We start from the raw sequence: 25,620 nt of genomic DNA on the forward strand, positions 1-25,620 counted from the left end.
CCAGTCAAAAGTTTGGACACCTAATCATTCCAGGGGGTTTCTTTCTTTTCCCCCCCCTTTTTTTAACTGTTTTCTACATTGTAGAATAATAGTGAAGACCTCAAAACCATGAAATAACGCATGACATTAATCTGATGATTTATGTATCAAATCAACTAACTAGGTTTAACTTTTACTCAAATTAAATGAATCATGTAACAACTCATTAGGATTTGTGGCACCACGGAAGTTGTTTAACGAGTTACCATCTCCCGAATTAAACTCTAGATGATATATATTGATAAGTATTAATCATTACCACATATTGGTCTCATAATTAGCATACTCATTGCATCTGCACAAACCCCAGCTTTACTGATCATTCCGTACCACACACATTGATTTAATTATTTAGTAACTAAATGATAACACAGGATATATATATATCACACACACACACACACACACACACACACACACACACGGTATAGGTTATTGATTAGAAACTTAGTCCGCTAGGAACCTGTTTTGATCGTATTAACAGCATGACTGCTTGTTTATCAAAAGAGGGTGAAATGGAGGGGGGGAAAAGGGAGAAAGAGAACACTTATACACTTGAAGCTACGCTCACAGTAATCATAATACTTTACCCCTGAACCGCCACCTGTTTGGAGTAAAAGATAATGAATGTATTTATGTGTTTGAATGTCTTCCTTCGTTGTTTATCTCTGTTGGACCCAGGCCTTTGTGGAAAGGGTTCTGTTATTCCGTCTCCCGAGCTCTTAAGTGTAAGGCTCTGATTTATCTACAAGAGGTCACAATGTCCTCCTTAGTTGGCCGTGGCTTCAATGCCTTGTCCTGTAGTCTGAAGCAGAACTAACAGGATGGTGTTTACTTTCACTCGTTCTGGAAGAGTGGTCCTCTGAAGACAGCTAATCAGCCGTGTCGATGATCCCCAGTGGGGTGATACGAGCAGTGTAGTAGACAACGTTTTGAAGAGAATAACAGGATGGTCCTACTTAAAATCACTTTCTTATATACAGTACTTAGAACAGCTACTCAGCTGTAACATTGATTGTTAGAGAGGCTACTTTGTCATCTTCACCTCGTGTTGATTTTCAGGGTTGTAACCAATGGAGACCGACGCTGCAGCTAGAGTCCTTCTGGTCTGATATGTTAATTCTCAACTCATCCTTTATACTCTGGTAAAAAGGGGGTGTTCTGTCATGCTGACACACTCTGAGCTCCCTCGGGCATGGCTACTTACATAGGCAAAGTATCATCAAAACTATGATCTCGTTAGAAAACTAAAATCACATTCCTGTCTTAACAAAAATACTCTGTGTCCTTGATATTTCCTACGCAACGTAAGGATGAAAACCTGACATGCAGTGTGTATAGTGTTCAAGGAACAATATTCCTGTTTATAACGTTGAAATAAATGTTTCATGACATCACAAAATAGACATTAGTTTTCCATAGACCATCTTTCATCATTCCCCACATTCGGATGTTAGGAATATTGTTCCAGTGTACGGCCGTGATTGGGAGTCCCATAGGGCGGCGCGCAATTAGCTCAGCGTTGTCCGGGTTTGGCCGGTGTAGGCCGTCATTGTAAATAAGAATTTGTTCTTAACTGACTTGCCTAGTTAAAGAAAAAATTGGCGACTTAAGAATTTTTGGTTGTGTGAAAAAAAGTCTCTGTTACAAAGTTACATTCCAATCACCAATACTAATGGGTAAAAAGAGTCCTTTGCGGCATACAATTTACGTCCGGGCGTGAGGTGTCACAAAACCCCTACATCAATCCCCCCTCCCCTCTGCGTGGAAGAGTCCAGTCCATCATTAATTTAAGACCTGTAGGTCAGTCAATCCGGAAAATGTCAAGAACTTTGAAAGTTTCTTCAAGGGCAGTCGCAAAAACCATCAAGCGCTATGATGAAACTGGCTCTCATGAGGACCGCCAGAGGAAAGGAAGACCCAGAGTTACCTCTGCTGCAGAGGATGAGTTCAATAGAGATTGCAGCCCAAATTAATTGGGTTCAAATAACAGACACATCTCAACATGAACTGTTCAGAGGAGACTGTGTGAATCAGGACTTCATGGTCGAATTGATGCAAAGAAACCTCTACTAAAGGACACCAATAAGAAGAGACTTGCTTGGGCTAAGAAACACGAGCAATGGACATTAGACCGGTGGAGATCTGTCCTTTTGGGTTCCAACCACCGTGTTTTTGTGAGACGCAGAGTAGGTGAACGGATGATCTCTGCTTGTGTATTTTCCACCGCGAGGCATGGATGTTGAGTAACACAAACAACGTGGCCAGTCAACCCTGAGACAAAAACCAGTGGTGTCCAGCCTGTTCCCATGTAGCCCAACAGGGCCTGTTCTGTTAGCCATGGGGGTGGTGGTAGATTGATGGCTGTGTTCCATATGAACTCCTCTCGGTGACTGGCTGAATGGCAGCCCACAGTGCCCAGTAGGGTAAAACACCTCCAGAGGAGGAACTGGTCCAAGTTTGCACTAACCTGCCACTTTCTCACCGTCCCGCTAGCCACCCTTCAAACGCCTGATGAGGTTGGCGTGTTCACAAACACAGTGCTGCTGCTGTCACTCACACAGAAGCTAGCAGTGTGTTCACAAGGTTGGAGCCTCTGGAGGGTTGAGGCTGCACGCAAACTAAGTTTCCCCTCAAACACATTCTGTATGACATGTTTTTCTTTCAGTTACCATGTCATCGTTTTGCAGTCTCATTCCGTTTATGTGGAACCTGTTTGGTTTGTTTCTGCTTTTTGATTGAGTTATGATCCTTCACACCTGGTGAGTGCAGAGGGAGTACACATGGTGCAGTTTTAGTATGACAACACTGTATTACAATGTCTCTCCCACACCTCTCTACTAGAACCTCTTGCAGTTAGAACCTCAGACAGACCTCAAATACAATTTTATTGTCACATGAGCCGAATACAACTTTACCGTGAAATGCATACTTACGAGTCCTTTATCAACAATGCAGAGTTAAAAATGAAGACAAATTTGCTAAGAATAAGAAAGGAAATAGTCTATTTTGTGTTACTACAGTATGTGGAACCGGTTTGGTAGCACCGGTACCGAGTGCAAGTGTACGAGGTAGAGGTAATTGTGCTAATATGTACATGTAGGTAGGGGTAAAAGTGACTAGGCAATCAGGATTTGATAATAGCAGCAGTTTATGTGAAGAGTTGTAAAGGCTGTCCCCGACCCCCAAAAAATGTATCTTAATTGACTGAAAGTCATCTGTTCTTTCGAACAATCTATTTGGTTGAAATTTTTAAACATATTTTTCCATATATAGACACCCATGTGTTTAAAAAGCAGCAGGACCGCTACCTCCGCCTTTGTGCCAGGAGGTGCACTGCCAGAGCCCTGCAAAATGACCTCCAGCAGGCCACAAATGTGCATGTGTCAAGCATATGTCTCACAAGGGGTCTGAGGATCTCATCTCGGTACCTAATGGCAGTCAGGCTACCTCTGACGAGCACATGGAGGGCTGTGCGGCCCCACAAAGAAATGCCACCCCACACCATGACTGACCCACCGCCAAACCGGTCATGCTGGAGGATGTTGCAGGCAGCAGAACGTTCTCCACGGCGTCTCCAGACTCTGTCACGTCTGTCACATGTGCTCATGTGCTCAGTGTGAACCTGCTTTCATCTGTGAAGAACACAGGGCACCAGTGGCGAATTTGCCAATCTGGTGTTCTCTGGCAAATGCCAAACGTCCTGCACGGTGCTGGGCTGTAAGCACAACCCCCACCTGTGGACGTCGGGCCCTCATACCACCCTCATGGAGTCTGTTTCTGACCGTTTGAGCAGACACATGCACATTTGTGGCCTGCTGGAGGTCATTTTGCAGGGCTCTGGCAGTGCACCTCCTGGCACAAAGGCGGAGGTAGCGGTCCTGCTGCTGTTGTTGTGCCCTCCTACGGCCTCCTCCACGTCTCCTGATGTACTGGCTGTCTCCTGGTAGCGCCTCCATGCTCTGGACACTACGCTGACAGACACAGCAAACCTTTTTGCCACAGCTCGCATTGATGTGCCATCCTGGATGAACTGCACTACCTGAGCCACTTGTGTGGGTTGTAGACTTCATCTCATGCTACCACTAGAGTGAGAGCACCGCCAGCATTCAAAAGTGACCAAAACATCAGCCAGGAAGCATAGGAACTGAGAAGTGGTCTGTGGTCACCCCCTGCAGAATCACCCTTTTTTGGGGGTGTCTTGCTAATTGCCTATAATTTCCACATTTTGTCTATTCCATTTGCACAACAGCATGTGAAAATATTTGTCAATCAGTGTTGCTTCCTAAGTGACAGTTTAATTTCATAGAAGTGTGATTGACTTGGAGTTACATTGTGTTGTTTAAGTGTTCCCTTTATTTTTTTGAGCAGTGTATAAAATAATTATTCAGACCCTTGGCATTTAAGTTGAAATTGAGCTCAGGTGGGGCATCCTGTTTCCATTGATCATCCTTGAGATGTTTCTTCAACTTGATTGAAGTCCACCTGTGGTAAATTAAATTGATTGGACATGATTTGGAAAGGCACACACCTGTCTATATAAGGTCCCACAGTTGACAGTACATGTCAATGCATGAGTGGTTTCGTGACACGTCTCAATGTCCTTGAGTGGCCCAGCTAGAGCCCGGACTTGAACCTGATCGAACATCTCGGGAGAGACCTGAAAATATCTGTGCAGCGTCACTCCCCATCCAACCTGACAGAGCATGAGAGGATCTGCAGAGAAGAATGGGAGAAACTCCCCAAATACAGGTGTTCCAAGTTTGTAGCGTCATACCCAAGAAGACTTGAGACAAATTTTCGGGCTTTCCGCCAATGTGAATGGGGGCGTGCTCTGCCCTCCTAATCCGGTAGTCCACGATCGGCACCTTTTTTGTCTTGCTGACGTTGATTGGGACGTTGTTGTCCTGGCACTACACTGCAGGTCTCTGACCTCCTCCCTATAGGCCGTGTCATTGTCGTCGGTGATGAGGCCTACCACTTCCGTGTTGTCGGCAAACTGGTGTTAAAGTCGTGGGTGAACAGACCTGCACAGGGTTTATTCTGCCACTCCCCAGGGGTTCAACCTGGAGCTGGTTACCATGGTACTGTCAAAGCTCAGACCAATTACAGCCAATCAAAGGCAGCTACTTGTTGCTCACACCAGTGAAGGACCCAGTAATCTAGTGGTCCCATGGGTCCTCTGTGTCCTATGGGGAATTACTTCATTAGGGTGGAACTGAATCCACAGGGATGGTCTGTGTTCTTCACAACTGCTACTACAGTACAAGATTAAGAAAGGTTTTTCCCTGGAAAGGTACATTTTTGGAATTTATGACTAGCTTACTCCATGTCACTTGAGTCCTGTGTTGAAAGTGTTGATCCTGAATGTACCAGTTAACACGCTTGCTCCGATGAACGAGAGCTGGTACTGACCCTTGTCATCTGACCGGAAGATTGCATCACATGTACTGAAAATATCACACGTTCAGAATGTGGCTTCACAGAAGGTAATAAAGTTGTGCCCAATTTCCACTTATCTCCTGAAAGCATACGAATGCCTCCTGTTTTCCAGTTGAGCTACATTTCAGATTTGAATTGTGCTTTGTGATCGCCTCTGCTGCATGAGCCCCAGTGTGAACAGCTCACAAAGTCATCATTATGAAGGTATTAATGGTCAGTCAACTGTCCCATTTTAGAGTGTTCCAGTCTGTGTGCCAGCGGCTGAGGGCAGGCCTCCCCTGCCTCGTAAATACAGCCCATATAGTTTAGCCTCAGCCAGCTCAGAGATGTCACCTCAGCAGCTGGCCCGCCTGAATGTTTTTACAGTGATGCCTCACATTGTCCTGCCTATCAAGCAGCATGAATGAACATTGTCTCTCTCGCTCTCTCCCCCCCCCCCCCCCTTTGCTCTCGCTGTCTATCCCACCAAATCTGCTTGTGTTATGCATGACTCATGGCAGTGAGTGGTGTGTATTTTTAAGCTGTTGGTCCGCTCCCTCTGTGCTATACTATGTTTGGTTGGTGGTGAGGAGTGGGCTCCCTCTGTGTTATACTATGTTTGGTTGGTGGTGAGGAGTGGGCTCCCTCTGTATGGCTTGTCTCTTATACACATCTAGATGTGTATAAGAGACAGGTGTTATACTATGTTTGGTTGGTGGTGAGGAGTGGGCTCCCTCTGTGCTATACTATGTTTGGTTGGTGGTGAGGAGTGGGCTCCCTCTGTATGGCTGGCGTCAGAGCGGAGGTAAGAGGTGAGGTAAGGTGTTGGCGGTACGTATGGCAGGACCAGGAAAACAGCTGCTGGTGATTGACTGTGTGTGTGTGTGTGAAAGGAGGATAATCAGACTGCAGGATGTAATGACTGAGTACAACAGTTGTGATCTTACGTTCTCACTCCCTCACCACCCGTGGACATGCATGCAAGCATAGTGACACACACACACACACACCAAGGCAATAGGTCAATCCCTCTTGTCTGATGCTCTCCAAGCCTGTGTGTGAAATAGTGAGAGCGATGAATGGTTTAGTCTGGGTGTCTCGCTCTTTCCCAGCTATGGGGAAGCAGCCAGGGATCCAAACCAAAACCCACCCACCTACACAGTGTTGCTAAGGCGATGGCTGTAGTTTGGAGAAAATTTGTGAAGCGCCAATGAAGGATTGTGACTACTGAGGGAGGGGGCTCACTGCACATTTCCACAACATGCCCCCCTTCAACCAGTCTTCCTTATTACTAGTTTCACATGGTGTGAAAGGTCTGAGGGAGATTTCATGTGAATGAAAATGAATCCATTTTCTGCACTCTTTCCACTGAGAATGTTCCTTCTGCACTGTGACATGCTGTGGAGGGGGTTGAGAGCGACACACACACCTTGTCTTGTCTTTTAGGGACATCAGTACAACTGTCAGCCGTTTAAGAGAACAGCTTGAACTTGGAAACGACTGACTGTACTGTTCAGTGTTCATGTAGTGCTACTCCTGACAATCAAGGCTTTCTCTTTCCATCTCTATTACATGATTTAGTCTGTTTAGAAAAATGTAGCGTGTTCATGGTATTTCATTCTTACACTGGGATTTACAGTGCATTCAAGGATAACAAGACCACAAAGTGTTCCAATGCTTCTGCTGGAAACGATCCTGGCTACAGAGCGCTGTGTTATCTAGCCAACTCTTATAACGATCTGCCTCTGACTATTGTTGTCATGCCAGACATGTTTGCCAAAGCTATACAGATGGTCCAGACTATCACCAAACCATCTATGAGTCATATGAATTCCTTATTGATGACATACAGATGTAGGATCTTAATTTGAGCCGACATTTTTGTAGGGGTTGATAGATACATTTTTCGTAAGGGAAAATCAAGTCTCAAATACACTACACGTTCTCGTGCAACAGGGTGATCTAATTAAGATCTTACCTCTGTAATCAGTCGGGTGTCTTTTTAAATTGAATACAAGCTGAAGAGGAGTGGGAGGTTGAGGTCTTTCAGTGATTAGCATACTAGCGTTAGCCTGCTAGCATTAGCCTTGATACTGGACCTCCATTCATTTCTCAGCAGGGGTCTGATGGTCACAGTCCAACACCTCTAACTACACTGGGCCTCTAACAGTCTGAACAACAGCAGGCTTCTGGCACCACCATCAGTGAGTTTACAGCAGTGACATTTCTCACGCCTCCCCTTCTGCTCTTCTACCATAGCTGAGAGGAATCCACAATATTATTTCTGTCTGCTATAGGTCTGGAGCTGTGGAGAAAGTGTTAAAACGTAGGAGTGTTTAAACTACCTCTGTGAGCTGTTTGCTGAGCAAATGAAAGCATATCACGTTTTGTGCTCTGAAGGAAGCATTCTAGGAACAGAACAGTCCGCTCTCTGGTCACATGTTGAGTTAAGGGTACCGTTGCATCCCATCTCTAGCCAGCAGTACTCTGGTGTCAGGCTAGGCTAGGCCTGAGATTCTGCTCCTCCTCATTCACTGTGTGAGGGACACTGCAAGCAAGTAGCCACCTGAGTAGGGGCCAGGTTCTGGTTTTCAGACAGTGGAGGCTAGTACTGGTATGTTCACTCTGCTGCACGGGAAGCCCATGTGGGGAAGTGTGCTGTGCTGCTGCACTATCAGCTGTGTGTGTGTCAGCCAGTGGTGGATCAAAGTGTTCTAGGCTAGCCCCAGTGGGGGGTGTGTGTGTGTGTGTGTGTGTGTGTGTGTGTGTCCCTTAGGAGTCTTCACTCTGGCTCTACAGGACTCTGGGTCCAGTTGAAGTCTTGAACCATAACCTTGACCCACACCAGTCCCTCAACACACTTTATATACCACTGCCTGTGGACCTCTCATTCATCCCCTCCCCTAATGCCTTCCAGATGGACTGGAAGAATTATTTTCTTTCCCCTCACTGACATGTGGTTACGCGTAATCACGTCAGGCAGAATGCTGAACTGACAAATCAATATTGCTTTGGTTGACTTTCCAGGTAAATGAGCCCTCGTTACATTTACATATCAGTAATTTAGCAGACGCCTTCATTGGAGGTGGTTTCTGTCACAGTGACTGACATTATATTCACGGTTTGTCCGGTAACCGTGGCTACTCATGTTTTTTTTGTTTTCCATTTTCGAACAAACAATTAGACTTGGTTTTAGTACTACTATATTCTTCTCATTCCCTGCACATTTCCCTTAGTGTGGTATTTTGACTGCTTAACTGACTGGTTCTAGTTAGCAGTTAGCGGCTAATTGAGTTGTACAGCCTTCCTGTGTCCATACCTGGATGCCTCTTCCCCCTTGCTAGCTCTGTCTGCGTTGGGCAGTAAATCTGCCCCAGTGTTGAGTGTCCGTTGGATGCTGCAGTTGTGGGCGCCTGTCTCCCGTCACTGCTCCATGAACAGCAACCCATCCCTCAACCCTGCCCTCTTCCCTGGCCCTCTCATCCAGCCACACAGYGCAGACCATGCTGGCCATGGAAATTCAGAGCTAAGTCCAAAACAAACAAGTTCTATCTAGATCTATACAGAGGCTCAGAACATGAGTTGTGGGGAAAAAAACATTGTCCTTCGTGTTTCTTTTGTCATACTTTGTTTTGTTTTAGATTTACAGGGTTCGTCCTCGGATTTAGTTTTGAGTATAGAGCATAGTTCAGCCGCTTGTTAAAGCAAACATGGCATTAAAACTGCGGACTGATTCCTAGGCCAACATTCCTGTTTGTTTAGCCCTAACCACTGCATGCGAGTACACCATTTAAGGCTCAGGGTTGCTATGCTCTCTCTGTGGCAATGTGGACAATCAGAAACCACACAACCATCGACCGAGGCCTCCCTGTGGTGTAGCGCCTACAGGGGGCAGAGGAAGGGCTGTCTGTCTTCCCCAGGGGAGACTGACTGATTGACTGACGAGTCTGAAGGAAATCCAGAAAACTGCAGAGAACAGTTTTATTTCTAAGACTTGGACAGTCAAACAAACCTCCACATGGGGTCTGTTCATTCGACTGTGTTGATGAAAATAATGATTTGGACCCGTTTACACACCTAAATAATGGAGTGTTCCTTCCAAAAGAATTTGCATTCCTGTTCTTAGCAGTAAGAAACAGAGCGGCGATATGTTGCCATGTGTTCTTTGGTAGGGTTATAGAAGGCAGACGCTGTATTGCGTAAGCAGGCAGGTCTAGCTAGTCCCTGGAGTGCTTTTCTGACGTCACCACCGCTAGCTTGCTCTCCCTCATCTCTCACATCCAGGCCCTTTGATGTTATATTTTGGTATAGAGACATTAACATTAATGAAGGGAAAGAAGGTAAACGCTCCCCTATTCGTGTTCCAATTCCACCTAGCTCAAACGTTACAGCTTTGTGTGTACTGTGTTTGTGTTTACTATAGAGTTCACGCTATATGACCCCTTCTGATATGTCTCTAAGGGAGTGGTGATACTCAGAGGAGTACTGCACCCTGTCCTTCAGAGAGGCTGAACAGAGCCCATGCAGAGCCAGCTGTGTAGGTGTACTGAGAGGGCCTAATGGGGAGATAAGGAGACTCTGAATGGAATCAGGACTATAATGAGAGGGTGTGTGTCTGTCTGGGTCTGCTTAACAAAGCATTAAGGCCAGTCTTGAAATGCTACAATCTGCAACGAGAGAGAAGCCAGTGTCCTTAGCTTTGTTTTCCTACACTCCTCACTGCACATCTATTAGGCAGGACTCCACAACAACCTTCACTGGGAAGCTAGCTACTTACAGTACCTTCATTGTTTCGCTTTGTCAATTCTTCTGATTTCCCTTAGCTTCAGTGATGCGAAGAGCCTTTCTGGGTCAGTGTCTGTGTTATGACAACAGTAAGCTGTGGTACACACACACATTACTCAACCGTTATGTGTTTGGTGGTCAGCCAATACCATTGCTTAGATGACTGTGCAGATTTTAATAAAGAAAGGGAAGGGGTAATGAACGCCCTCGCTGATGTTTATGGGGAAGGGCAGCCCTGCCACCACCAATGCCACGTTGCTACCTCAATCCCACTGAGAGGGCTGTGTGGCTCCACTAACACATGTTCCCCTGCCCTGGACACTTAGTCTGGGGTTGGATTCCTCTGGGTTTCAGTTGCCTGTGGTTGGAAAGTGGTGGCAGATCAGCTACCAAAGGCCTGCGTTATGTTTCAGATTCTCTCTGGTGGTTTAGACTAGAGCACTATACTGTACTTCATTATTAGTCTCCTTTATGACTCGTCTCCTTCATGACTCGTCTGATACAAGGAAACCAGTGGGAATGTGAAACTAGGAGCTTTGTTATAGAATGTATTTGAATACGGAGTAAAGCAGTAGTCTGTGAATAAATTTACAGCTCACTCCATTTCCATTGTTCTTCTCCATTCATTAGCATTGGATATTATGCCCTAGTTCATGGTCCACATATAACTGTTTTTGACCACATCCTTTCCTGTTCCGCGTCATCTCTTTATCTAAGCAGTTGGATTGACTGTTGCACAATACTTCCATTCTGTGTTATGCAGTGTTTCCTTTCTACCGAGGACTGTGGGGTTTATTGCTGTCGTGTGTGTGTGTTGACACTGGGAAGATGACTGTGTCTAGTGGAGGTGTGTGTGTTAAGACTAGGAAGCTTACTGTGTCTACTGGGATTCGTGGGTTCAAGTCTCTTGGCAGGTTATTAGCACTCTTTCACCACAGACAGACTATAGCAGGCAGGCAGATATAGAACTGTCACTACAGGCAGACTATATAGCACGCATATATAGAACTGTCACTACAGACAGACTATAGCAGGCAGGCAGATATAGAACTGTCACTACAGGCAGAATATAGCAGGCAGTATAGAACTGTCACTAGACAGGCTATAGCAGGTAGGCAGATATAGAACTGTCACTACAGGCAGACTATAGCAGGCAGATATAGAACTGTCACTACAGGCAGACTATAGCAGGCAGATATAGAATGTCACTACAGACGACTATAGCAGGCAGGCAGATATAGAACTGTCACTACAGGCAGACTATATAGCAGGCAGGCAGATATAGAACTGTCACTACAGACAGACTATGCAGGCAGGCAGATATAGAACTGTCACTACAGACAGACTATAGCAGGCAGGCAGATATAGAACTGTCACTAGACAGGCTATAGCAGGTAGGCAGATATAGAACTGTCACTACAGGCGAGCTATAGCAGGCAGATATAGAACTGTCACTACAGGCAGACTATAGCAGGCAGATATAGAACTGTTACTACAGACAGACTATAGCAGGCAGGCAGATGTAGAACTGTCACTACAGGCAGACTATAGCAGGCAGGCAGATAATGAACTGTCACTAGACAGGCTATAGCAGGCAGGCAGATATAGAACTGTCACTCAGGCAGACTATATAGCAGGCAGGCAGATATAGAACTGTCTCTACAGACAGACTAGCAGGCAGATATAGAACTGTCTCTACAGACAGACTATAGCAGGTAGGCAGATATAAAACTGTCACTACAGGCAGACTATATAGCAGGCAGGCAGATATAGAACTGTCACTACAGGCAGACTATATAGCAGGCAGGCAGATATAGAACTGTCACTACAGGCAGACTATATAGCAGGCAGGCAGATATAGAACTGTCTCTACAGACAGACTATAGCAGGCAGATATAGAACTGTCACTAGACAGGCTATAGCAGGTAGGCAGATATAGAACTGTCACTAGACAGGCTATAGCAGGTAGGCAGATATAGAACTGTCACTACAGGCAGACTATAGCAGGCAGGCAGATATAGAACTGTCACTACAGGCAGACTATATAGCAGGCAGGCAGATATAGAACTGTCTCTACAGGCAGACTATATAGCAGGCAGGCAGATATAGAACTGTCTCTACAGACAGACTATAGCAGGCAGGCAGATATAGAACTGTCACTAGACAGGCTATAGCAGGTAGGCAGATATAGAACTGTCACTACAGGCAGACTATAGCAGGCAGGCAGATATAGAACTGTCTCTGCCCGGCTAAAGCAATTCAGTTCTAAAGATAGTCACATTAGCTAATAGAACGTAAAAATGGAATGATGATTTTCTCTGAAAGAGGATAGATCACCTTCCAGCTACGCCACAATACTGTTCCGATTTTTAAATATTTTAGTGTTTAAGAGTAACTTGTGCATAGACTCTAGTACTGTGTTATTGACAAAGCAATTTGCTGTTCCAATTACCTTCTAATGTACAGCCAGTAAGCATAGCGGTTATTATGGCTGAACAGTGCCTACCCTGTTCTCATTGGTCATCATATCAAAGATGGATTGAGGCTTGTCTGTGAGCATGAGGTTGCTTATTGGTTGTTTTCCTTTGTAGAGAGAGGCTGGTGACCTTCATGGCTCTGTCTGTTTGGCTGGGCTTAGTTTATTTCTAGTTCTGTATGCTGATGGGTGCTGAGAGTGGGGTGTGTGTTGAGTGAGATGAGGACGTTACTGCTGAGTAAGAGGCCCTCCCCTGTTCCTTCCTTCCAAAGCATCCACTTCCCACATCAAGTCTGGGAGCTCCCCTCCTCCCTCTAGGCCCAGGGCCTGTCAGTGTTTAGCCAGCCGTGCAGTTCTGTTATCTTGTTTTCTCCCTTTGAGGCTTTTGTGGAATTGCTCTCGGTCTCTCGGCCAGCTCCGGTCTGACTAGAGATCAATAATCATTGTTCCACCCGTTGGTTTCCTCAGTCGTGTAAAGGCCACGACAACGCCTTTTCCCCCTCAGGAGGCTGAAAAGATTTGCATGGGCCCTCAGATCCTCAAAAAGTTCTACAGCTGCACCATTGAGAGCATCTTGACAGGCTGCATCACTGCTTGGTATGGCAACTGCTCGGCATCTTGACCGCAAGGCGCTACAGAGGATAGCCCCCAAAAATTCAGCATTTTCTTACATTTCTACATATCCTGCACTCATTTGAGGTCATTTTGACACTGCCACGTAGGGCAGCATGATATGGGCAAACAATGTAGGCCTTATGTTTAACCAAATATTGCAATTGAGATTTTAGAGCAAAACACTTGGGTGAACTGTTGGAATCATGGAAATATAATGATTATTCTATAGAATATAATAGTGGGTACTTACTTTGAATACAGTGTAGTTTGACATGACATCGAGTACAAATGCCAGGGAGGAGTTATTCTGACAGGTTAGGAACCAAAAGTGTTAAGTGTTTCCTCGGACACTATAATCTTTGGCTACATTGAATGTTTTCGCTTAGCTACTTCATGAAGCTAACATATTCATGCTTCTCATATTCGTCTTTGATTTAGAAGATACTGTTGCATAAACAACATGCTGATTCAGGTCTACACCATCACTGTTAGTATCAGGCTGTATAGCTAATTATGTTTGCTCTGACTCAGTAAATGTATTAGCTAGCGAGCCAGCTAACTAGCGATTAGCATTAGCGGCTATCAAGATTTAGGCTTAGTTTGTATTTTCTTAGCAAGTTATCTGTTTGCAGATGTAACAAACACAAACTAATAGTGTAATTATAGAATGCTASTGGATTTATATTAAGAAGTGAAGTGAAAACAGCATCGTTGTCATCAACATTGCTGCATGTGCTGCGTTGACCATAAAAAAGTAAGTGTCGTGGTCGAGGAACATTTGCTCCTTGAGTGACGGGCAGTGCTAGGTCTGTGGAAAGTGACATGGAGAGAAAGGGAGCGTAGAGAGATGAGTCAAGTAGCAATGTAAACTATATAATTGGACACTACATACAGGGTGTCACATTTAACTGTCCAAACATTCAAATGCCCTTATAGACAAGGCTAATCTAAAAACAAAACTCCCTAAATTCTATCAGCATATCGATTGTGCTACCAGGGCTGGAAAAACCCTAGATCATTGTTATACTAATTTCCGCGACGCATATAAGGCCCTCCCCCGCCCCCCTTTCGGAAAAGCTGACCACGACTCCATTTTGTTGATTCCAGCCTACAAACAGAAACTAAAACAACAAGCTCCCGCGCTCAGGTCTGTTCAACGCTGGTCCGACCAATCTGAATCCACGCTTCAAGACTGCTTCTATCACGCGGATTGTTCCGCATTGCGTCCAACAACAAATTGAACGAATATCTGAATTCGGATGAGGCGAGTTCAATATAGGAAGCTGCATTGAACAGATGTCGTAACACACACAAAACAATTCCAAACCAACCAAACCGGTAAGGATATGACGGCAGCCATTCGTTGAAAAAAGAAGGGCAAAGTGACAGGAAGCAAATGTGGTACCGAGATGAACAAACATGGATTTAAAAAGTTGTAGACAGAGCAGACATCACAAGAGGCTAAGATTCCCAGTACAGAGACAAAATCGAGTCTCAATTCAACAGCTCAGACACAGAGTATGTGGAAGGGTCTACAGTCAATAACGGATTACAAAAAAACCAGCCCGTCGGCACGATGGACCCCCAGACAGGCTAAACAACTTTTATATCAGTGCCACTGACACGGCCCTACCAAAACCTGCGGGCTCTCCTTCACTGCAGCCGAGTGAGTAAAACATTAAACGTGTTAACCCTCGCAAGCTGCCAGGCCAGACTGCATTCCCAGCCGCGTCCTCGAGAAGCGCAGAGCCAGACTGGCTGGGTGTTTACGGACATATTCAATCAATCCTTATCCCAGTCTGCTGTTCCCACATGCTTCAAGAGGGCCACCATTGTTCCTGTTCCCAAAGAACGGTAATGCGAGCTAACCCGCTACCGCCGTAGCACATCACAGAACTAGTCAAGGACCATCAACCTCACGCCTACCGGACACCACGACCCACTCCAATTGCTTACCGACAATATCCACAGACAGACCGCAACGCACCAAAACTGCACACTGCCCTAACCCATCTGGACAAGAGGAATACCATGTGAAATGCTGTTCATCGATTACAGCAGCATTTAACACCATAGTACCTCCAAACTCGTCAATCAAGCTCGAGACCTCTGGTCTTCGACCCCGCCTGTGCAACTGGGTCCTGACTTCCTGACGGGCCGCCCAGGTTGTGTTGTACAACAATCTCCACAAAACATCAACACTGGCGCCCACCCACAAGGTGCGTTCTGAGCCTCTCCTGTACTCCGTTCACCCACGTCCGTGGCATGCACGCCTCCAACTCATCATGAGTTTGGCGGATGACACTACAGTGGTAGGCTTGATTACGAACAACGACGAGACGGCCTACAGGGGAGGAGGTGAGGGCCCTCGTAGTGTGTGTCAGAAAATAACCTACACAACTCAACGTCAACAAAAAAAGGAGATGATTGTGGACTTCAAGGAAACAGCAGAGGGAGCACCCCCCTATCCACATCGACGGGTCAGTAGTGGAGGAAGGTGGAAAGTTTAAGTTCCTCGGTTGTACATCACGGACAAACTGAATGGGTCCCCACACAGACAGCGTTGTGAAGAAGGCAGCAGCAGCCTCTTCACCAAGGAGCGCTGAAGAAAATTCGGCTTGTCACCAAAAAACTCTTCTACAGGATGCACAATCGAAGCACGCATACCGTCGGGACATGTATTAAACCGCCTGGGCTAAAAGCAACTGCTTCGACCAATCCAACCGGTAAGGCTAAGATGAAGTCAACAACACAATATAATACAACCTGGGTGCCACGGCCCACGGTGTGTTTTAATTATATCATTAAAGGTCAGTGAGATATAAGTAGGGGGAGGATTTAAATAAAATATCCACTGACACCACTATCACGTGAGTCGATATATAAACAAATTAGGTGGACGGGTTTTAGCAAGTTATGAACAAACAAATTGCCTGAAACCGTAACATATGTGAGATATATCCATGGGGAGGTGTTAGCCCTTCCATACGCCAGGATTTCAGACTGCACCCCCACACCTGCCCTCTCACACCTACATCCACCCGGATTTCAGCGGATAGGCCATCCAGATTCATTACAGAACACACCACCTCCGCCACCGCCTTGTTCACGCACCCCTTATTCATCCGCGAGTCAGCCACGCTCACCGACCGAGACTGACACCTATTCTATCTCACCGTTTGAAGAACTAACATCCTTATCCACCCTTACATTTACGCTGCTTGGCCAAATTACTGACTCAACTCCGCTCCACTTAATACATGTGTATTTTAATGTTACCACTACCACTTCATCCACTTATATATGTTACAACACCACCTTACCATCTCATAGTATATTACTGTACTCTATACATCTACTCACACAGCTTGGCCATCTTTATTAACATTACCCTAGCACTTTCTATCACTTTTGTTTACATAGGCCCTACTGGTAACAGCTCATATGTTATAACGTCCTCTAGCCATCTACTGGGCCTCTGGGCATGCCGTTCTGTACCACCACTCATTCATATATCTTTATGTACATATTCTTTATCCCTTTACACTTGTGTGTGTGTATAAGGTAGTAGTTGTGGAATTGTTAGGTTAGATTACTTGTTGGTTATTACTGCATTGTCGGAACTAGAAGCACAAGCATTTCGCTACACTCGCATTAACATCTGCTAACCATGTGTATGTGACTAATAAAATTTGATTTGATTTGATAGAAGGTAAAGTAAAAACCCAAACCTGTCCCGGCATCAATACCGGTATATCGTAAAATATGGTATACCGCCCAGCCCTACATCCAGGACCTCTATACRTGGCGGTGTCAGTGGAAGGTCCTAGACATTTTCAATGACTTCAGCCACCCAAGACTTGTCTCTGCTACCATATGGAAAACGGTACCAGAGTGCCAAGTCTGGGACCAAAAGGCTCCTAAACAACTCCTACCCCCAATCCATAAGACAGCTGAACTGTTAATCAAATGGCTATTTGTTTTGACCCCATTATTGCACTGGCTCTATGTGCACTCACTYGACTCTACCCACACACTCACACATACTAACCACACTGACACTCCAACACACACGCATATTGTCGCTGCACACACTCTTTCACAGACGCTGTTACTATTCTGTTTATTATCTAATTACATGTACATATTACCTCAACTACCTCGTACCCCTGCACATTGACTCGGAGCCGGTACTCCTTGTATATAGTCTTGTTATTGTTATTTTGTGTTACCATTTCTTTTTTCTTTTTTTTGTGAATTTTCTTTTTAACTACATTGTTGGGAAAGAGCTCGTAAGTAAGCATTTAATGGTAAATGTCTACACCTGTTTTATTCGGCGCATGTGACCAATTCGATTTGATTAAATTGATTTGAAACAACCGCCAGATGAAATGGAGTCTGATTTATCAAGCAGAGCTGTGGAGAAGAGAGACATGTTTCAAGCCTCTTTCAATGAAGAAAGTGGAAAACGCGGGCCTTTCCCCTGCATGGTTTGTTGTTAACAACACTGCCTTCTCCCCTGCTGACACTCACATGGTGAGAGTTTGTGTGGGGAGGTTCTCTCTCTCTCTCTCTCCTCTCACTGTCCCCTGGCTCTCTTCTGCTATCKTGTACCTTGTCCCCCTGGCTTTCTCTCCTCATTCTCTTACTTTTTTCCTCCTCTCTCTTTTCCTCTTCTCACATTCTGCTCCTCTGTCTCCTCCCGTTGGAGTAGTTGCTATGGAGTGGGAGGGAGGGTGAAGCATGTTGGTGAATCATTCACTCTGCTGCCTGGCAGGGCCTTGGCCTACTTGTTTTGTCCCGCTAGTCGGTAACAGTTGTCAGGGATCACCCTACACAACTGTCATTGGACAAGTCTCAAATGACACCCATTACTATAGCCTATACAGTGAGTGTAAAGACACCTTTCAAATTTTGTTTCACCCCCCAATGTTGACTCCAATGCTTCCCACAGTTGTGAAATTGGCTGGATGTCCTTTGGGTGGTCGACTATTCTTAATGAACAAGGGAAACTGTTGAGCGTGTGAAACTCAGCAGTGTTGTGGTTTGACACAAACTGGTGCGCCTGGCACCTACTACCATACTCTGTTCAAAGGCACTTAAATATTTTGTCTTTCCCATTCACCCTTTGAATGGCACACATACACAATCCATGTCTCAATTGTTTCAAGGCTGATTTTGAAGTGGATTTAACAAGTTACATCAATAAGGGATCATAGCTTTGTCTGCCATGGAAATACCAGGAGTCCTTATTGTTTTTTACACTCGGTGTGTAGTGCATTAGTTTTGAACAGAGCCCTGTGTGGTGAGATGGGCCTGTCAGTTCTCACTGTGGACAGACAGGAGTCTGGTGGGTGACTGTTAAGTACTAGACCTAGGCTGTATGGTTTCCCCTCTGCAGGTGGACTGCCTATCATGTATATTCACACTCACTCTGATATATCTTTATGGATATTTGACTCCCTTAGAGTCTTCTCCTTTTAATCATGTCCAATGTCATTACATAAACGACTTCTCCAATACCATTTCCCGCCCAGACAGCCACTCTATTACTTCCTGACTTTCAGGAGACCAAGAATGTCCCTGGGATGGCCAGGCTTGATTAACTCTGATCATCTGGAGGGGTAGTTCATTCTTACTGCTCTGCTTAAGGTAAAAACCAATGTCCCCCTGTGTACTGCTGCTTGTTAATGTGTCTCTCGCTCTTTTTCTCTCTCTCCTTCTCCTTCTCTCTGCAGTGAACAGAGTATCTGTCAGGCGCGGGCCGCTGTCATGGTGTATGACGATGCCAATAAGAAATGGGTTCCAGCCGGCGGCTCCACGGGCTTCAGCAGAGTGCACATATACCACCACACAGGCAACAACGCCTTCCGGGTGGTGGGACGCAAAATACAGGACCATCAGGTGACTCACTGGGACTAGGCCTAGATGATGTGTGAAGCATAGTAGTGCTTACTGTATATGAATATAAATGCTACAGTATATAAAGCTTTTAAAAGTTGTGGTTTAAAGTGGGACTGGGATTTCACATGTGGCTGAAAACTGCGCTGATCCGATGACTCAAGACTTCTTTATTCCGTCTGACCTGTGTCAGTAGGAAGCAGTCTGGCAGCCATCTTGCCTCTCTGTGTCTCTCAGGAATGACCCAGTGTCTCTCAGGAATGACCAGCGCTGTAATTGAAAACAGGTCTGAGAGCTTTCCTGCTCCACCAGTCACCAGCACATGACAGCCATGTCTGGACTGGCAGAGCCAAGGTCTCAAAAACATCACTCAATCTGTCTTTGTCCCTGGTCCAAGAGGAAAGCCCATGGTTAGCTATAGAGTCAACAGAGGGGGGCAACAATGTAGTTCCATGCCAGAGAGGAAACGTAAGTCTCCTGTATTCCTCTCCACTGACTCTGGCTTACTGTCTTACTCCATACGATATGATCAGCCAGACAGCCAGTGATACACATCTGTATTTAATGAAGGGAACAATTTAGTGGAAAATTAGAGGATGGCCTGTTCTCAGGAAAAATAGAAGACCTATTTCGAGAAACGCAACACCAGGTGCTGCTGAATCGTTTCCACTGCACCAGACTACGCCCCTCTGATTGGCGGATTAGTGTCTGAGCTGATTGTTGTCTGTTTTTAGCCCTCTGTGTATTTTTAGTGTACACACTACTGATAACCTCGGCCTGAAACCGGCTCCTGGGTTTTTAGCAGAATTCACCTCCCCCCCCGCCCCTCAATTCAGTTATGTCAGCAGGAACTGACAAACTCAGTTATTCTCATTACAAACAAGCTGGTTAGTGAGCCTCCTCTCTGCAACCCTATCTCTTTCCCCTGAAAATTMATCCCCTGAAATAGACTTAAAGGAAGCCATGATAGACTCTGACTGTTTTCAGCTTTAAGAGTGAATAGTTTTTAGTTTTTGAACTGAGGTTTATTATCCTGCCATGGTTGGGACTGAACAGAGGGTTAGCTTGGTCTGACTTGATCCTGCATTTGTCCTAAAAGAGTTTACTCTACCTGTCTGGGAGTAACTCCCTCAGTGCATCAGACTGTTGTGATTTATTTGGTTTCACTGTAATGGTGTTCGTCAGTGGATATACTTTCACACCGTCTAGTGCTGTTCCTTTGTTGTTGGAGGATCACTATAGGATCCCAGGGCCTCATTGGCATGCAGGAAGAGTGTTTGTGTAGTGGGCTGAGTGCAGTACTAGTGTAGTCCACTGAGGCATTGTGTACATCCAGGGATGGGCAACTGACGCAACATGTAATCATTTCAAAGATCATATAAGGAAATCAGTCAATTTAAATAAATTAATGATGCCCTAATCTATGGATTTCACATGACTGCGAATACAGATATGTATCTGTTGGACACTGGTACCTTAAAAAAACAAGTAGGGTCGTGGATCAGAACCAGTCAGTATCTGGTGTGACCACCATTTGCCTCATGCAGCGTGACACATCCCCTTCGCATAGAATTGATCAGGCTGTTGATTGTGGCCTGTGGAATGTTGGCTGTGCGAAGTTGCTGGATATTGTCGGGAACTGGAACACGTTGTCATACACGTCGATCCAGAGCATCCCAAACATGCTCAATGGGTGACATATCTGGTGACTATGCAGGCCATGGAAGAACTTGTAAATGTTCCGCTTCCATGAATTGTGTACAGATCCTTGCTACATTATTATTCTGAAACATGAGGGGCGTCAGGATCCCTTCACGGTATCTCTGTGCATTAAAATTGCCATTGATAAAATGCAATTGTGTTCATTGTCCGTAGCTTATGCCTGCCCATACCATAACCCCACAGCCACCATGGAGCACTCTGTTCACAACGTTGCCATCAGTATACCGCTCTCCCACACGATGCCATACACATGGTCTGTGGTTGTGAGGCCGGTTGGACGTACTGCCAAATTCTCTAAAATGACATTTGAGGCAGCTTATGGTAGAGAAAGGAACATTCAGTTCTCTGGCAACAGCTCTGGTAGACATTCCTGAAGTCAACCTGCCAATTGTATGCTTCCTCAACCTCATCTGTGGCATTGTGTTGTGTGACAAAATTGCACATTTTAGTGGCCTTTTCTTGTTCACAACAGAAGGTGCACCTGTGTAATGATCATGCTGTTTAATCAGCTTCTTGATATGCCACACCTGTCAGGTGTATAGAATAATATGGCAAAGGAGAAATGCTCACTAACAGGGATGTAAACAAATTTGTGCACAAAATTTGAGAGAAATAAGCTTTTTGTGCCTATGGAAAATGTCTGGGATCTTTTATTTCAGCTCATGAAACATGGGACCAACACTTTACATGTTGCGTTTATATTTTTGTTCAGTGTGTATTTTTTAGTAACTTAGTCGTCTCAATTTACTATTAGTAGAATACACAAGGTGCAATTTCAAAATTTGGATGTGCGTCAGCAGTTTTTCTCTTATGTCAATTAGCAAGTCTGCACCCAAAAAAAAAATATTGCTAAATTACTTTCATGGTCGAATTACCGGCTGAGGGGCCCCATTTGATTTTTGTTAGTCACCGTCACTCACACACATTTCATATAAACAAATGCAAACATTTCTCTCTGCCGTATAGTAAAATGTGTAGAATTGTAGGAAATAAGCTGTTAAACAGCTCATTTTCCTCTCCACCCCATAGCAAAGTTAGTATAATTGCACAGAATTAACTCTAAAAACGTACAAAAAATGATCAAGAGGYGGGCCACACAAATGGAATCAATGTTTGATCACAAACCTGCGCGCCACTGTGCCCCTCATGAGTTCAGATTTTTCTGTGGCCCCCACCCCCATCAAAGTTGGCCGTCTCTGATCCAGAGGCACAGAGGAGAGGACAGGGCCTTTTGCTGCAGTGGTAGATCCTGTTACATACTGTAGCGGTCTCAGGAGAGGCCCATGGGGAGAGGGGGGGAGAGCGGGATGGAGGAGCGGAGGACTGCTCAGACGATTGGAGAAAGGAGGCGCTGCAGTTCCAGCTAAAGTATGCGTATCATGTCAGTTGGCTGGTTACAAACTCTATAAGTGTATTTTAGTTCTAAATCTAGTATCCCTCTTTATTGGAATGGTCAACTCTCCCAGAAGCTTAATAGTTAAACTTACTGGACTTAGTTGACAGGCTTTTATTCTCTCTGTGACGTGTTTCTGGTGAGTACCATGCAGCCAGTGATTTAGACAGAGAGGTGTGGTATMGGGGGGGGGGGGGGTCAGACATAAGCACACAGGCCACAGTGGCTTCCTGATTCACAGAGTTTCCTGCCATAATAAGGTTGAGTAAATCCAGGAAGTCTGGACTCCCAGCGCAGTGCCTCGCTCCCCTCAGAGAACTGATTCCACGGAGGCCAGTTAAAGACTATACCAAAGCCAGGGCGTCAGGGGGTCACAAACTATACCAAAGCCAGGGGGTCACAATGACTGATTTGAGTGCAATCCTACTATTTCACTATTTGATTTTTTTTTCTTTAAAAACTTTATGAAAAACCACTGTTCTATTTGTTCCCCCTGAAGCAATAAGCCCTGACCTAGTTCCTTCCCCCTATTCACCTTGTGAACGTCTTGTTTCTGGAATGCCTGACCCCGGTCCTCCTGTCTACTAGGCTACTTTCTGTAGAGCAGAGGTATTTAACGCAGTGGAAAAGCCTCTATGATATTGTTTTCATTTTACCAATGCAATAAAGAGCTTCTGTCACAGTCACTCCCTCACTCACTAGTTCTTAAAGTTGATTGCCTTGACATTAGGTCCTTACATTTGATGTATATTCTGTTTACTAAAAACAAATACTGAATCAGTAGTCTCTCGCCTGTGATGACGAAGGTTTTCATAGTATAGTCTCCAGTGTAGCGAGGTCTTGCTGTTGTCTCCACAGCTGCTGAGCGTTGCAGAATCCATACCCTCAAGGCCCTGCCATGTCTTGTGATGGATGAGCACAGCAGACAGACCCCAGGAGTGTGTGTGAAGACACTACGCGTGTGTGACCGTGTGTGTGAACAGAGTCATGGGAGGCTGTTTACCCAGTGACGCTGTGTATGACGAGGAGGTGTGACCAATCTATCTAACCCACAGGATTCGGTGGAAGCGGTGCTGGTCGCCATGTGCTTTATCAGCAATCCCAGAACCCTCTCTGTCTTCTCCCTGACATCTCCCGTCCTGTGGGCCTGTCATTTAATCCTGCTGCTGTTCATGTCAACACGATGGGAAAAAAGCCCTTCTCACATAGACACCATCACTGTAGATGCATAATGTGCACACACGACTCGTGTATATACTGCTTACACACCACCTACACCAGCCAGGCTCCATTCACATCTCCATCTGAACCTGAGGATGTATCTTTCACATGTAGGAGGAACTAGACTCTTAGAACTGGGTTCACATGATAATTAGATACAGTGTAAGCCCATGTTGACAGGGGCTGCACCCTGTTCTGCGTGAGTCGCAGCTAACTGGTTACATTGTAGTAGCCCAAGGACTAGATAAGATATTCGTGAAGCATTTGTAAGACTTTCATAAGCACTTGGTCATTATGTACCGTCTAAGGATAACTTAGGCCCGGGACGATTAAAAGAAAGAAAATTGTTTATTGAACCTTTATTTAACTAGTCAGTTGAGAACAAATTCTTATTTACAATGACGGCCAAACCGTATCCCGGATGACGCTGGGCAAATTGTGCGCCAGATACCAGTATTGCATCTTTTTCTGTTGGTAAAAATGAAAGAAAATCGAAGACAACAACTCTTTTGTCCTTTAATAAACCTGCTGTATGTAAAATATTGCATGCTATAGCTTGGAAAATACATTTGAGTTTGATGAGTTTGTTTCCAACATTAGGTCTGTTATCCTCAATAAGTTTTTTTTTTCCTTGCCACAATACTAACGAGTATCACAATATTGGTATCATCCCGGCCCTAAGTATAACCCAAGAGTTGACTCTAAACTGCATGACGTGGAAAATAGACCTGCAATAGGATTTATGTTGTCACAAATGTTGTTGTATTCATACTCTGCTTTAGTAAGTCAATAAGTTGATAATAGAGGGACACGTTTCTATATTGCTTCATAACTCGGTCAGACTTCATACACTGACAGACTTGAATCTTCATAATCCTGTAGCGTATTATTTAGGCTCTTTGATGGATTTCTGGTTTCTCATAATGAGCAGAGAAGTTCAAAAGTACACACTGTGTGATTAGTATTGATGTGATTATTGACTTCTATCTCAAAAATGAGACAGGATAAATGCAAAATGCTTCAAGATTTAATGGCTCTTATTATTATCCGACTGACTGCTAGCTGTCTGAATCTGTTTAGTGGAGGGAATCGTTAAGAGAAAGACTATCTGTCTGGTTGTGGTGTTGGCCCCTCAGAGAACCTTCTATTTGAAGAATGCAATATGAACCCGAAAAAACATGACCAAGAACCAGCACATTCAGTTTATCCTTCAATTGCAGCATCTATAGGCTACTTTTCCCTTTGCAATGACTCTTTCAATTGGTGACAACAGCAGTGAAATCTATKGCTAGGCCTTGAATGCCTCTCCGAGCATGACTCGTTTAAAGTGTAATAGGGGTCCAGAGGGATTCTTGGCCAGGATAGTACAGCTGATTTCTGATAGGGGCTAGTTTAACTGTTTGTGTGCTGTTTTTCTCTGGCTGGAGTCGAACCGACACCCGTTTCGTTTCCTCTGCTCTTCTGTGTGCCTCAGTGAGCTCATCAACACTAAATTATAGAACAGATTATATAAATCTCTGGCCTGGCTGCCTAGAGGGGGAAAAAAGTGAGAAACCATCACATCTTCACTTTCAAGAGCCAAAGGAATGTTCTAATTCAATTATAGATTTTTGAAATGAACTTGGTGCGGATATTCTAGGTATTTTTTCCCTACGGCTTTTCGCTAACCTTAGCATTCTAGAAGTGAAGAACTGCCTCAAGCTGTGAATGATTGCTTGTGAGCTGAACGCAGCTCATTCGATACCCTCCATTTGTTTATGAAAGGTGTGCTAATGTTTCTCTGACCTGAAGACTATAGACACAGGGTTGCTCCTTAGTCCTATGCCAAAGCTGTTAAATAACCACATGTATCATTCAAGGTCCCTTCTACTTTACTGTAGTAAGTGTGGTGATAGTCAATGTTCCCTCCCCAAAAATTTGGCGCCGGGCGCGAACTTGACTGTGAAAGTTCTGTGTATCTTCCGGCACACGTTTACTGTGAACACTGAGATAGAGCATTGGGCCAGTAAACGAAAGGTTGCTGGATCAAATCCCCGAGTTGACAAGG

At 44.9% G+C, this 25,620-nt stretch overlaps 1 protein-coding gene across 7 annotated transcripts in view; it reads left to right on the top strand.

Moving 5' to 3' along the window:
• Window positions 1-25,620, top strand: part of enah (ENAH actin regulator) — a 150,566-nt gene that overhangs the window by 41,633 nt on the left and 83,313 nt on the right. For all 7 annotated transcript variants that reach the window (XM_070435952.1, XM_023973838.2, XM_070435951.1 and 4 more), the window contains exon 2: window positions 19,075-19,240. In XM_070435952.1, the coding sequence (XP_070292053.1) occupies window positions 19,075-19,240 (166 nt within the window). The remainder of the gene's footprint in view (window positions 1-19,074; window positions 19,241-25,620) is intronic.

This window comes from Salvelinus sp. IW2-2015, linkage group LG28 (genome assembly GCF_002910315.2).
Source record: "Salvelinus sp. IW2-2015 linkage group LG28, ASM291031v2, whole genome shotgun sequence".
Classification (NCBI taxonomy): domain Eukaryota; kingdom Metazoa; phylum Chordata; class Actinopteri; order Salmoniformes; family Salmonidae; genus Salvelinus; species Salvelinus sp. IW2-2015.